Genomic DNA, 12,747 nt, shown 5'->3' with positions numbered 1-12,747 from the left:
CTGTGCTAAGCTTTTCTTTACTCTTCGTTGACTGGCCCAAGCATGTTTCTGCCCCAGGATCTTTACCTGGCTGTTTCCTCTGCCTAGGATGCTCTCACCCAGGTTTCCCTACCCAGGCACGACTCAATCCCATCACATCAGGCTCAGATGTCACCACTTCAGAGACCTCTCAGAGACCATCTGCACCTGTTTTTCCTTTACCTCTTCAAATGATTAATTAAACTGTATCCCTCAGAACTCAGATTTCCCTAGTTTTCTCCTAATACCCTTTTCTGTTCCAGGATCCCATCTAGGATACCATGTTACATCATGTCTCCTTAGGCTCCTCTTGGCCGTGACAGTTTCTCAGACTTTCCTTGCTTCCGATGACCTTATGGTTTGAGGAGAGAACTGAGCAGGTACTTTGCAGAACATCTCTCAATCTGGGTTTGCCTGATGCTTTTCTGATAATTAGACTGGGGTTAGGAGTTTCTGGGAGGAAGACCACCGAGGGGAAGTGCCCTTCTCATCACATCATATCAAAGGTACAGGGTATCAACATGACTCAGGACTGCTGATGTTATCAGCATCACTTGGCCAAGCATGTGCTGCTCAGGTTTCTCCACTGGAAAGGAACTTTTCTCCCCCTTTCATTCCATAATCTTTGAAAGGAAGCATGAAGCACAGCCCACATGTAAGAAGTGGGGAGTTATATTCCTTCTCCTTGAGGGAGGAGTAGCTACACAAATTATTTGAAATTCTTCTGGATAGATTTGTCCCCTCACCCCTTATCTTGATTTCACTTATAGCATTTATAACTCTTTGGATTTTTTTAAATTAAATCTTTATTGTTCAGATTACAGTTGTTCCTTTTTTTCCCCATAGCTCCCCTCCACCTGGTTCCCACCCTACCCTCTGCCCTTACCGCCCTCCCCCCCCCCCTGCACTGTCCTCATCCATAGGTGTATGATTTCTGTCCAGTCTCTTCCTGCACCCCCACACTCCTTTCCCCCCAAGAATTGTCGGTCCACTCCCTTTCTAAGTCCGATTCTATTATATTCACCAGTTTATTCTGTTCATCAGATTTTTTTTCACTTGATTTTTAGATTCACTTGATGATAGATGCATGTTTGTTGTTCATAATTTGTATCTTTACCTTTTTCTTCTTCTTCCTCTTCTTAAAGAATACCTTTCAGCATTTCATATAATACTGGCTTGGTGGTGATGAACTCCTTTAGCTTTTTCTTATCTGTGAAGCTCTTTATCTGACCTTCAATTCTGAATGATAGCTTTGCTGGGTAAAGTAATCTTGGTTGTAGGTTCTTGCTATTCATCACTTGGAATATTTCTTGCCACTCCCTTCTGGCCTACATAGTTTCTGTTGAGAAATCAGCTGACAGTCGTATGGGTACTCCCCTGTAGGTAACTGACTGTTTTTCTCTTGCTGCTTTTAAGATTCTTTGTCTTTTGCTCTTGGCATTTAAATTATGATGTGTCTTGGTGTGGTCCTCTTCGGATTCCTTTTGTTTGGGGTTCTCTGTGCTTCCTGGACTTGTAAGTAAGTCTATTTCTTTCACCAGGTAGGGGAAGTTTTGTCATTATTTCTTCAAATAGGTTTTCAATATCTTGCTCTCTCTCTCTTCTTCTGGCACCTCTATAATTCGGATGTTGGTTTGCTTGAAGTTGTCCCAGAGGCTCCTTACACTATCTTTATATTTTTGGATTCTTTTTTCTTTTTGCTTTTCCGGTTGGGTGTTTTTTACTTCTTTGTATTTCAAATCATTGACTTGATTCTTGGGATCCTCTAATCTGCTGTTGGATCTCTGTATAATATTCTTTATTTCAGTCAGTGTATGCTTAATTTCTAGTTGGTCCTTTTTCATATCCTCAAGGGTCTCACTAGATTTATTGAAGTTCTCACTAAATTTATCAGCAGTTTCTAGAAAATTCTTGAAAAACCTTATAAATGTGGTTTTGAACTCTATATCCTGTAGTTTGCTTTCCTCCATTTCTGTCATTTGTGACCTGTTTCTTTGTCTCCACATTTTGGCTGCTTCCCTGTGTTGATAGGGTGGCTTTCTGTGCTAGGTGTCCTATAGGGCCCAGTAGCTCAGCCTCCCCAATTACCTGAGGTGGACACTCTTGGTGCATCCCTTTGTGGGCTGTGTGCACAGTCTTGTTGTAGTTAAGCCTTGACTGCAGTTGGTATCACTGGGAGGAATTGACCTCCAGACCAATTGGCTGTGAGAATCAGCTGTGTCTGCAGTGGGAAAACTTCTGTGCTGGAGACACCCTTATGGGGCAAGACTTGCTTCAGTGGGGCTTTGGTGCTCACTGAGTCTGCCCCCTGAGAGTGTCCCTTATGGATCTGAGGAGTTGTAATCTGGATGGTCCCACACTGACCACTGGGTGCAATGGCACTTGGATCTCTAAGGAGGTGCTAATATAGCCTCTGCCTGAGGCTACCCAGCAGGAGCTACAGAGAGATCTGCAGATTCCTTTTCTTTGTTTGGGATTTGGAGGTGCCCAGATGAGGCCCAGCTGTGAAGCAATGCAAGCTGCTGTGGGGCCTTGGGTCTTCTTTTGGAAGTTCTGGGTCTCTCTGACCCAGCTGCAGTTTGTTAGGTAATTTTAGATTGCAAAGGGCCAGGTCATTCATATGCAAATGCCTCTGTGCACAGCTTGGGTGGGGCAGGGTCTCAGGGAATCAACAGGGCGGAGCAAGCAGCTATGGCTGATCCTCAGCCCTGCCCTAAAAGGCCCCGGGTCTCAGTGTCCCGCAGTAATTGCTGCAAGCACCTCTGAGAGAAAGCCACCCTCAAGTTCCACCCGCTGCCAGACAGTCCAGGTTCTCTCCATATGAGTCTGGGTCCCCAGAGACTCGCCTGGAACTGGAGTTCAGAGCAGTCGGGAGCTTGAGACTCCCTCCCCATTGAAAAAGACAACCTTGTCCTCAGTTGCCAGCCCTTTCTGCGTGCACCTCTGTATCTCTGCACTTTACTTTCGTACCTCCTCTGAGTCTCAGTGTGATTTTCTCTTTCCTTCCAGTTCTAGAATTTCCACTCAGCCAGCCTTCCTGTGGTTCTGGATGATGTCCATTTTGTCTTTTAGTTGTATTTTTGAAGTGGTTGTGCGAGGCAGCAATTTCAGGTGTTTACCTATGCCGCCATCTTGGTTTCTCCAACTCCCTGGATTTTATACTTTCTATTTATTGGTTTGTTATTACCTGCCTGCTTCCCTCTACTATAATGTGGGTTTCATAAGAGTGGCTGCCTTAGCTGCCTTGCTCCCCACTACTTCTCCAGTGTCTAGCCCAGGGCCTGGCACATGGCAGGTGCTCAATAGAGATCCCTGGAATGAACAAAGGATGACTACTCTAGCCCCATGTGGGAGGTTCTGGCAGCTGCAACATATATTGGGGTGATCCACAGCCCCACCACCCTTTTGGGACTCTCAGGAATGACTGTTTGTGACTATTCTGTGGTGTGAAGGAGTGCACCCCTCACAGGTCCACATGGGCCCAGACCCTGGCAGGGGACGGGAGGCCTTGCTTTCACTAGTCCCTACTCCGACACTATGGTCTGGAGTCAGATGCCACTGACTGGAGTCTCCCACAGGGCTGTCCCCCAGGACACAGGTGGGGGCTGACATGATTTTTAAGTGGTATGTGGACAAATGTTTTCTTTGCATAGTTGTGCATTTATTTTAATGTGCATTAGAAGAAAATCCCAACTGCACAGAAAATGTGTTCTTTTGGGGGTGTTACTACTTAGGATGAGGCTAAATTTAAGAAAAAAACAAGTGAGTGGATTCAGAGAACTACTGAGTAAACAGTAGTGCAAGTAGCACATGGATGCAGCAATGAGCAGGAGGTGGTGCTGACTGCTGACTGAGAACCATCAATCTTTCCTGTCCTTGCACCTTCACCTCCACCAACCTCCTTCAGATGCCCCCCAGCTACCACTGTCTTCTCCACAGTGGGGTACAAATACCTCGATGGGTATGCAAGATGATTCAATGGGTAGTACCTCTTCTAATTATTCTCATCTTTTAAAAAACCCATTTTGTTGCTTTTATAATGTACATAACATTAGCACAATAACATCAAATGTATAATTTGGGAGATGCATGAGTAAATTATGTATTTACAGTGGAACCTCGATTCTCGAATTTAATTTGTTCCAGAAGGCAGTTTGAGAAGCAATTTGTTCGAAAACCGATCATGTAAATTCAATAATGTAAATTGAATTAATCCATTCCAAACCCACAAATGATTCCCTGTTTTAACCTTTTTTATATACAGGACACATCTAATGTACTGCTTAATCTATAAACACTTCTTTTCTTAAATTTATTGAACCACCCCTTACTAGCCTTAAACGAATCACTTTCAGCACTTGTTCCAGGGATGTCTTTAAGGAGGTGGTATGCAACATCTTTGCTTTTTCGTGCATCTTTGCCTCTGAAATGCTATCACTGGTTAGCTGCTTTTCGTTGATCTAAATCAGTGATGGCGAACCTTTTGAGCTTGGCGTCCCAGCATTTTGAAAAACCCTAACTTAACTCTGGTGCCATGTCACATATAGAAATTTTTTGATATTTGCAACCATAGTAAAACAAAGATTTATATTTTTGATATTTGTTTTATATATTTAAATGCCATTTAACAAAGAAAAATCAACCAAAAAAAATGAATTCACGTGTCACCTCTGACACATGTGTCATAGGTTCGCCATCACTGATCTAAATCAACAATTTTTCTACCTCTTCAATAGTGATTGTTGTTTTGTGAGCACTTTCACACCCTTAGCAACATTAGCAATCTTGATGGCCTCATTATGTTTGAAAATTGTGCTAATTGTCAACTTCCCAGCAACAAAAACATTCTCTCCTTTGTTGCCTGAGAGACAAGTTTTGTGGTGATGAGGTATCAGCATCAAAGGGTTGTCAGGTGGAAAACTGAAGTTTCGTTCCACAACAGAGACATTTTTTCCATGAACAACTTGGTGGAGAACTGAAGTTTGACTCTGTTTGTTTGTTTGTGTTTACTAATAGGGTGTGCCAGCAAAGACATCTGAATACTACCAAGGTAGCCTATAGCACCAGCCTCCCACTCTGGTTTCTGTCCTGTCTCCTGCCCGACCGCAAGCTCCCCTTCCTCCCAGCCTGGCTGTCCTGCCAGGAACTCAGCTCCAAGGACCCTCCAAGCTATGGGGCCAAGCCCTAGCGCCTGGGCCTGAAGAATAAACCTGCTGTGATGTGGTTGGTCCTTTTCAGTTTCTAATCTCCTCCCTGGACACTATCAGAATTCTGGAGCAGAGGGAGGGGTTAAAGATAAGCCAGTCCGGTGCCCATCGAACTTTGTTAAGCAGTTGGATACTCATTTCGGACACTGTCCTGTGGCACACCACCCCGTAAGCTGATGAGAGCACAGCTGCTCCAAGTAGTAGGTGGTGGGTCCCAAATGTCTCTGAACCACATATTCCCTCAAGTGGTGCACAGAGCCCCCTAAAGCTGCTGTGTGGAATTCTGAAAACCACTGGTTTGGTCCTGGATACTGTATTTGAGGAAACGGAATCCCAGAAGAGCAGTGACTCTTAATACAGCTAAAAGTAAGAGTGAAAGCCAGGACTGCTCCTCCTCCTCACCTCCTACGACACATCCTGGTACAGGACCAGGCCCACAAGGGCCTCTCCACATAGAACGAGGTGTCCAAACCTCGGCTGGGTCACCCTGGTTCTCACAGCTGCACCGCTATCCCTCCCATATACTCCTGACCCAGCCAGCATAGTTGTGGAGTGAGCTGTTAAGTTAACTTAGATTAATTTTCTAGATGAATATAGAACACTTCTTCCAATGCCAAAAGAGTTTTCCCCAGTGTCTTTTAAACAATTTTATCCAAACAACTTTTAAAATTAGTGTATGCAAAAGGCTACATGGGCATGCAAGTGTCTCCCCAGATTCTTACTGCTATAAAATAAATTCTATAGCCATCTTTAAAATAGGATTTGACTTTTCCTGGTGATTCAGGGTCAATGTGAACCCCTCTTAATGCCACACCAGGACATTTGGCATGGTTCTGCTTAGCCTCCTGTCCCCCCTCCCCCGCCCCTGCATTGACATCATGCCTCCCAGGGTGTGCACGCCATGCTACCGACAGTCACTGGGAAAAACAGATCAGTGGGCTCATGTGAACTCAGATTTCCACCAACAGTCACTAAAAACTCAGGCTCTGATGACAAATTCCCAGGGGGCTCCATCTGAGCCTCTGTTATGAAACCATGAGCCCTCACCCAAACCAGGTTTCTTTTTTGGAGTCTGAAGGAATTGCAACAATAACCTGGCCCTGTTCTGTTCACACTTCAGCCATCTGCCTGCCTTTACAATTTTCCATGTCTCTGTTTTGCCTGTACTATTTGCTATTTACTTAATCACTTTGTTTGAACTCACTTTGTTTACTTATACACATTTAAGAAATTTTTATGAATAAAAAAACTTTTTTAAAGAAACTTTAAAAAAAAGGAAATTAAATAACTATTCTACCCTTCAACAATCCCATTTGCAGGAATTTATCTGGAAGATACACCTCCAGCAATAAGAAAATGCACACCCACAAGGGTATTCACGGCAATATTATCTGTAATTGCAAAATATTGGAAACTACCTAAATGTCCAAGCATAAGGACTGGCTGAATAAATGATGGTGCGCGCACACAGTGCAGCTGTAGAAAGAAATGAGGAAGAACTCTGTGAACTGATACGGAGTGAGTTCCGGAGATACTGCTCACTGAAGAGATCAAAGTGCCACTCTGTGTGTAAGAAAGAAGGGAAAACATACATATACACACTTCTTTTAACAAAAAGAAACACAGGAAAGATATTCCAGAAAACAATCAAGTTGCTTATATACAAGAGGTGGGGGGAATGAATGAAAGGAATATGGGAGGGAGGGACACATCTTTAAACATACCTTTTGACATAGTTTTGAGTTTGTTAATATTCCATATATCTAAAAAAAATTAAATCAATGTGAAGAGAAAACCCTAAACAGAAAAAAAATTTGAAATGCCCACATTTATTTCAAATGAATATCACACCTCCCTGAAGGGGGAAAGAAAGGAATGAAGGATAGACTAATCCAAGTAGTTTATAAACATGATACTTAACTCTATAAACACAATACTTAATTCTGAAAAGTTTTTAGATGTGTTTAGAGGATTGAGAAAATAAGATCTATTGATCTTGTAATGTTGTTGGGAGCCATAATTCTCACTATGGAGGTAGAGATACAAATCTGAAATGGAGGAAGGCAGGAAACAGCCTGCTGGGAATTGATCAGAACTGGAGGTACTGGTATGAACTTATGATCTCTAAAATATGTATATGTGCACAAAATGAATAAATGTGTATTTTTTGCATATACATGCAGATATTTTCTAGCTCTGTCCCTTAAAAGGGCCAAAAAGCCAGACAACCCTGCAGAAATGAGCACATCTAGTAACCAGATCTTGGCTTCTAATTACCATTGCCCATTGAGAGGAACCAGAGCTTTTCAGAGAAATGCCTAATCCCAGGGATGGGCAGAGCAGACACAAGATGAACCTGAATACCTTGTTATGCCAGAAAGTATAAGGAGTGTTTGAAAAAATGATGGGGGCTTATCACAAGGACATAGCAGCCAGCTTGAAAGGATTCCTAATGGCTAAATCTGGGACAATTTCAGGATCAAATTAATTAAATATAGTAATGAAATATAAACCATTACAAAACTGAAATCCATGAAGCCATGCCAAGAACAGAGAAATAAATAAGTAAATGGAGAGAAAGGAGGAAGCCTGTTTACAGTGGAATGTTGAGGGCTGACTTTTAAACATGGAGAGTGCTGGTGTTGGAAAGACAACAGTTTGCTTGCATCCTTGTAAAGGCTGAATCAGGCAAGAATCATCAATGAATGCCAAGTCTAAGGGGGAATTTTAATGAAGCACAGGATATCTACATAATCAGAGGGTCTCCCCAAAGATTGCTGATTAGTTGCAAAGAAAAAATAAAGTAGCTATATGGTGGAGAAACTGGGCAATACCTTAAGGAGGTGACCAAAATTAACATCACCCATGAGGAACAGAAGGACATCCAGATTTGACACCCCGAGAAAGACATGACGTCACCTATGCCATATTCCAATCAAGCATGCATAACCTCAATCTAATCACAGAGAAACATCAAAGACAGAATGAGGAACACTTTATTAAAACAAAGGAGGGGGAGGTTCTGTACTCTTCAAAATGGTCAATGTTGTAAAAGAGAAAAAAAGGTTGTGGAAATGTTCCAGAGTAGAGGAGGCTAAAGAGACACAATGATGGAAGACACGACCTGATTCTAGACTGAATTCTGTACTAGAGGAAGGAAACAGGCTACAAAGGACATTATTAATGAGCCAGTGGACAGACTGGAACATGGACAGCAGAAAACTAGTATGAAGCTGGCAACTGTACTGTGGTCATGAAAGAGCAAATCCTACTCTTAGCAAATGCACATGGAGGGATTTAGAAGGGAAGGGGCAGGATGAAAACGTTTGTGAGCGAGTGTGTGTGTGTGTGTGTGTGCGTGTGTGTGTATGCATGTGTGTAGAGAGAGACAGAGAAAACGCAAATAAGAAAGCAAATGGGGTATATTATATGTTGAAAGGTGAAACTGGGTAAAGGGTAAATGGGAGTTCTTTATCCTATTTTTAACTTTTTATAAATCTGCAATACTATTGCAAGCATAAAACCAATAAAAACAGAAAGCAACTGTGAAAGTAATATACACGAAGGATAAATAAAAAGGTACCCAGGCTGCCATGGCTGGTATTCCTCAGTAGTTACAGCAATGGCTCACACAACAAAAGGTCGAGGGTTCGATTCCCAGTCAAGGGCACATACCTGGTTTGCAAGTTTGATCCCTAGACCTGGCCAGGACGCATGCAGGAGGCAACCAATCGATATGTCTCACCTCTCTCTCTCTCTTCCTCCCTTCCTCCCTCCCTCCCTTTCACTTTCTCTGAGAATCAATGGGGGGAAAGTATCCTCAAATGAGGATTAACAACAACCAAAAAAGGTACCCAGGTACCCAGGCTGGTTGTGCGCATGGGAAAGGAGAGATTCAGGAATGGGAGAGAGGTGTGAAAGACATGGCACTGAAAACCTCAGGATCCCCTGGAGCTAATCACATAACAAGAATCCTCTCACCAGTCTTTAAGGCCCACTCTGTCCCACCTAAAAAGATCTCCATACCCCACAGTTGGGACAATGCAAATCTAACATAATCTCTGCATTTTAATGAAGGGGAAACTGAGGCACAGAGGAATTTTTTTTTCTTCTTTTTTTAGGTGACAGGCCTCTACCCCCACTTCCAGCTGCTGTGTAAATGAGCATCTGTGTGGTATTTGTTTCTGGGCCAGGCACCATGGCGCATAATCTTGAAGGCTCCAGCAATCCATTACACTACTAGAGTCTTGAGCCTCTGGGAGTGGAGGAACATGCTGGAGGCTGTGATGCTGGGAGATGAAACCCAAATCTCCAGCTCCTCTGGCTTCAGCAGGCTCTGCCCAGGCGCTCCTCAGCCTCTAACATTTCTACAATATCATTCCCCCCAAAGCCTCCAGAGTAGAAGAGGATTTGCACACCCATGCCTGTAGTAGCAAAAAATTGAAAACTCCTATCCCCGGTTTGCAAAGAAAACAACCCAGTGTCCATCGGATGGATAAGCAAAATGTGGTCTATCCCAAAAAACAGACTATCGTTCAATCTTAAATAGGAAGGAAATCCTGCCACTTGTTACAATCTGGATGAACCCCAAGGACATTATGCTGAGTGAAATAAGACAGTCACAAAAGGAGAAATACTATACAATTCCCTTTATGAGGAACCTCAGGCAGTCAAATTCAGTCAGAGAGACAGAAAGTGAAACAGTGGCTGTCAAGGGCTGGGGGGAGGGAGAATGGGAGTTGTTTAATGAGGACAAAGTTTCAGTTGGGGAAGATGAGAAGAGTTCTGGGGCTGGATGGTGGCGACGGCTGCACAACAGTGTGAATGTACAGAGGCAAGGATGTCACCTTCTGCCTCTCATTATGACAACTGGCCAAATCGATGCGCTTCCCCAACACTCTGACATTCTGATTTTTTAAAATAACAGCAACGATTCATCAACTTGCCTGGGATGATGTAGATTCTAATCTGATTAATATTTGGTAAATGAAGTACTTTTCAGGGAAATGGCAGGCATGACCTCCCAACAGTCTTTGACTTCACAAATTCCAGGATTTTCTCCATTGCCCTCTGTGTTCTCCATTCCAGCAATCACAGCAGGGACAGACAACAGGGGGAGGGGAGAATAAGAAGGCCTCAGAGAGAAGGTTAAGGGAAGGAGGAGGAAGATGCTCTTGCTGGTTACCTAGGATATAAGGGAAGCAGGGCCTGCTACTGGCTGGCTTTAGAGCAGAATTTCAAGAGGCAAAGAGGAACTGGCAACAACAGGGTGTGTGTGTGCAGAGTATGTAGGGCTCCCCTTTTCTTGTTTTGTTGTTTTTTAATATTTTACTGAGTAGCATGAGATTGAATTCAGGATGTTTTTCTGGGAAGTTGCTTTTCAGAGGATTTGTCTTTATAAACTGACCTCCAATCCTTCTCCTTATACTAATTAAGCCCATTGGAGAAGTGCGCACTCCCATCTGCACTCTACAACAGTGTCCAGCCTACCAATCCTTCTCCTCCCTCTAGACCAGTGGTTCTCAACCTTCCGGCCCTTTAAATACAGTTCCTCATGTTGTGACCCAACCATAAAATTATTTTCGTTGCTACTTCATAACTGTAATGTTACTACTGTTATGAATCGTAATGTAAACATCTGATATGCAGGATGGTCTTAGAACAACCTGACCGCCAAAGGGGTCGCGACCCACAGGTTGAGAACCGCTGCTCTACACACACACACACACACACACACACACACACACACACACACACACACACATATCTCGCTATTACTTATAGAAATTAACCGGGAAACGGGCCCTCCAGAAACTTGCCAGGTGCACAAAAACAAAGTCCCCCTTTACATCTCAAGTACCACTTTCAAGCTCCTCACTCTACTCTCCACATTGGCCAGGGTTCCTCCTATTCAGTGCTCCTGTGTCCCGTGCTAAATGCTGAGGCACTGATGGTCTCATTTCTGATACCCTGAGGACAGGGCATTATGAAGCCCCCTCTATTGATAGAGAAGCACAGAAAGGGTGATAACTTTCCTAGGTTCACAAAGCTACTCAGGAACAGACCCGCAGGTCTGGATTCAGACCCTAAACTCCTGACAGCTAGTCCCTGGCTCATCCCAATCAGAAAACTGCTGGGTCTGGGGTTGACTCTGGCTTTACAAGAGGAGTCAGAAATGAGGCCAGGCTCCACTTCATGTCAGGAGAGACTTAAAAAAAAAAAAAAAAAAAAAAAGCAAGTTGGGGCTACAAGCTCTCAGGCACCCCTCAAGTCCCAGCTGATCTGGCAAGTTCAAAGTCAATGCTGTCACCTGCACGCCAGGCCCTTGCTGGAATTCCAAGACAAGGGTAGGCTCCGAAGGTCAGGCTGTGAAATGGATGCCTACCTTTTCCATAGGCCAAGAAACAGAAACCAAATCCTATTTTTCAAACAAGAAGTTCAAATGATTCATTCTCTTGTCTCAGGCTTGTTTAAAAGTTACTGCTCTAAGTGAATCCAGAAAGAGACGACTGCCCTTTCAGACTGCAGAGCAAGCTAAGACATGAGCACGCGTCCAAGCGAGCACTCCTTCAGCTGCAGGGACAAGGGCTCCCTCGTCTTCCTTTCAGTATTCAACTTCTGAAAATTTAGGGGCCCTGTGATTTTCTTGGTTTCAGAATGAGTCACCCATCACACTGAGGCAGAACAAATTTCTTTGCAAATCGGGGATAGGAGTGGAGGGTCCAGGGGAGCACATTCATTTCACACAACATCCTTGTCTGGACTTAAATGTGGAGGAGGTGTGAATTTTGGGTGATGCATTTATAGAAAAAAAAAAGCACACATATTAATGCCATATTCAAATCCGGTCATGGCAAAATTGTGACTTGCAACCACCTGCCTTTTTACTCCTGTGCTTTAAGCCACCCTTTAAAGTAAAGATCTCACCACTAACATGGGGATGGCAGGGTATGCAGGGGGAAACTGGTGTCAGCATCTCTTTATTGAAGAGTCACCTGTGCCCATCTGTTACAACCAGGCTGTCAATAAGCCTCTAGACCCAGAGACAATGTAAGACGTTTGCTAGAGAAGAGATCATTTGGAGGGGAAAGCCACATATCCACCTCAAAACAGGAAGGGAGAAGACGGCCCTCGGGGGATGAGGACCCTGAATACCGTGGCTTTCTAGGGAAGGGTCTGCTGTTTGTGCTCGCCCAGCATCTAACCCCCTTCTTCTGATGAACACTCCTCATTTTACTGAGGGAGCCACTGTAGGGAGACACGTGACCCAGGCCTGGCCAATCAGCACAGAACATCCCTTTCCACTGGTGGGCAAGCCAGGCCCATCAGCACCAACAGGCATCAGCCCCCAGGATTCAGCTGCAGCCAGTGGGAAGAAGCAGCTCCCTCTCCACTTGGTGGTAAGTTGGCAGGATGTGAGCCTAGTGCTGCCAATGGGCATCTTTGCACTTGGGTCCAGCCCTGCCTGGTCTCCCAATTACATAATCACCCCTTTTGCTTAAGCCAACCAGAGTTGAATTTC

The 12,747-nt window shown here is 44.0% G+C and overlaps 1 protein-coding gene across 5 annotated transcripts in view; it reads right to left on the bottom strand.

Annotated features, from left to right (window-relative positions):
- CLEC16A (C-type lectin domain containing 16A) overlaps positions 1 to 12,747 on the bottom strand; it is a 221,380-nt gene that overhangs the window by 150,673 nt on the left and 57,960 nt on the right. For 2 of the 5 annotated variants that reach the window (XM_059693162.1, XM_059693166.1), the window contains one exon: positions 6,950 to 6,988. The exons of the other annotated variants lie outside the window; for them this stretch is intronic. In XM_059693162.1, coding sequence (XP_059549145.1) covers positions 6,950 to 6,988 — 39 coding nt within the window. The remainder of the gene's footprint in view (positions 1 to 6,949; positions 6,989 to 12,747) is intronic. 5 annotated transcript variants of the gene reach the window in all.

This window comes from Myotis daubentonii, chromosome 4 (genome assembly GCF_963259705.1).
Source record: "Myotis daubentonii chromosome 4, mMyoDau2.1, whole genome shotgun sequence".
Taxonomy (NCBI): domain Eukaryota; kingdom Metazoa; phylum Chordata; class Mammalia; order Chiroptera; family Vespertilionidae; genus Myotis; species Myotis daubentonii.
This window is presented reverse-complemented; position numbering and strand designations above follow the sequence as displayed.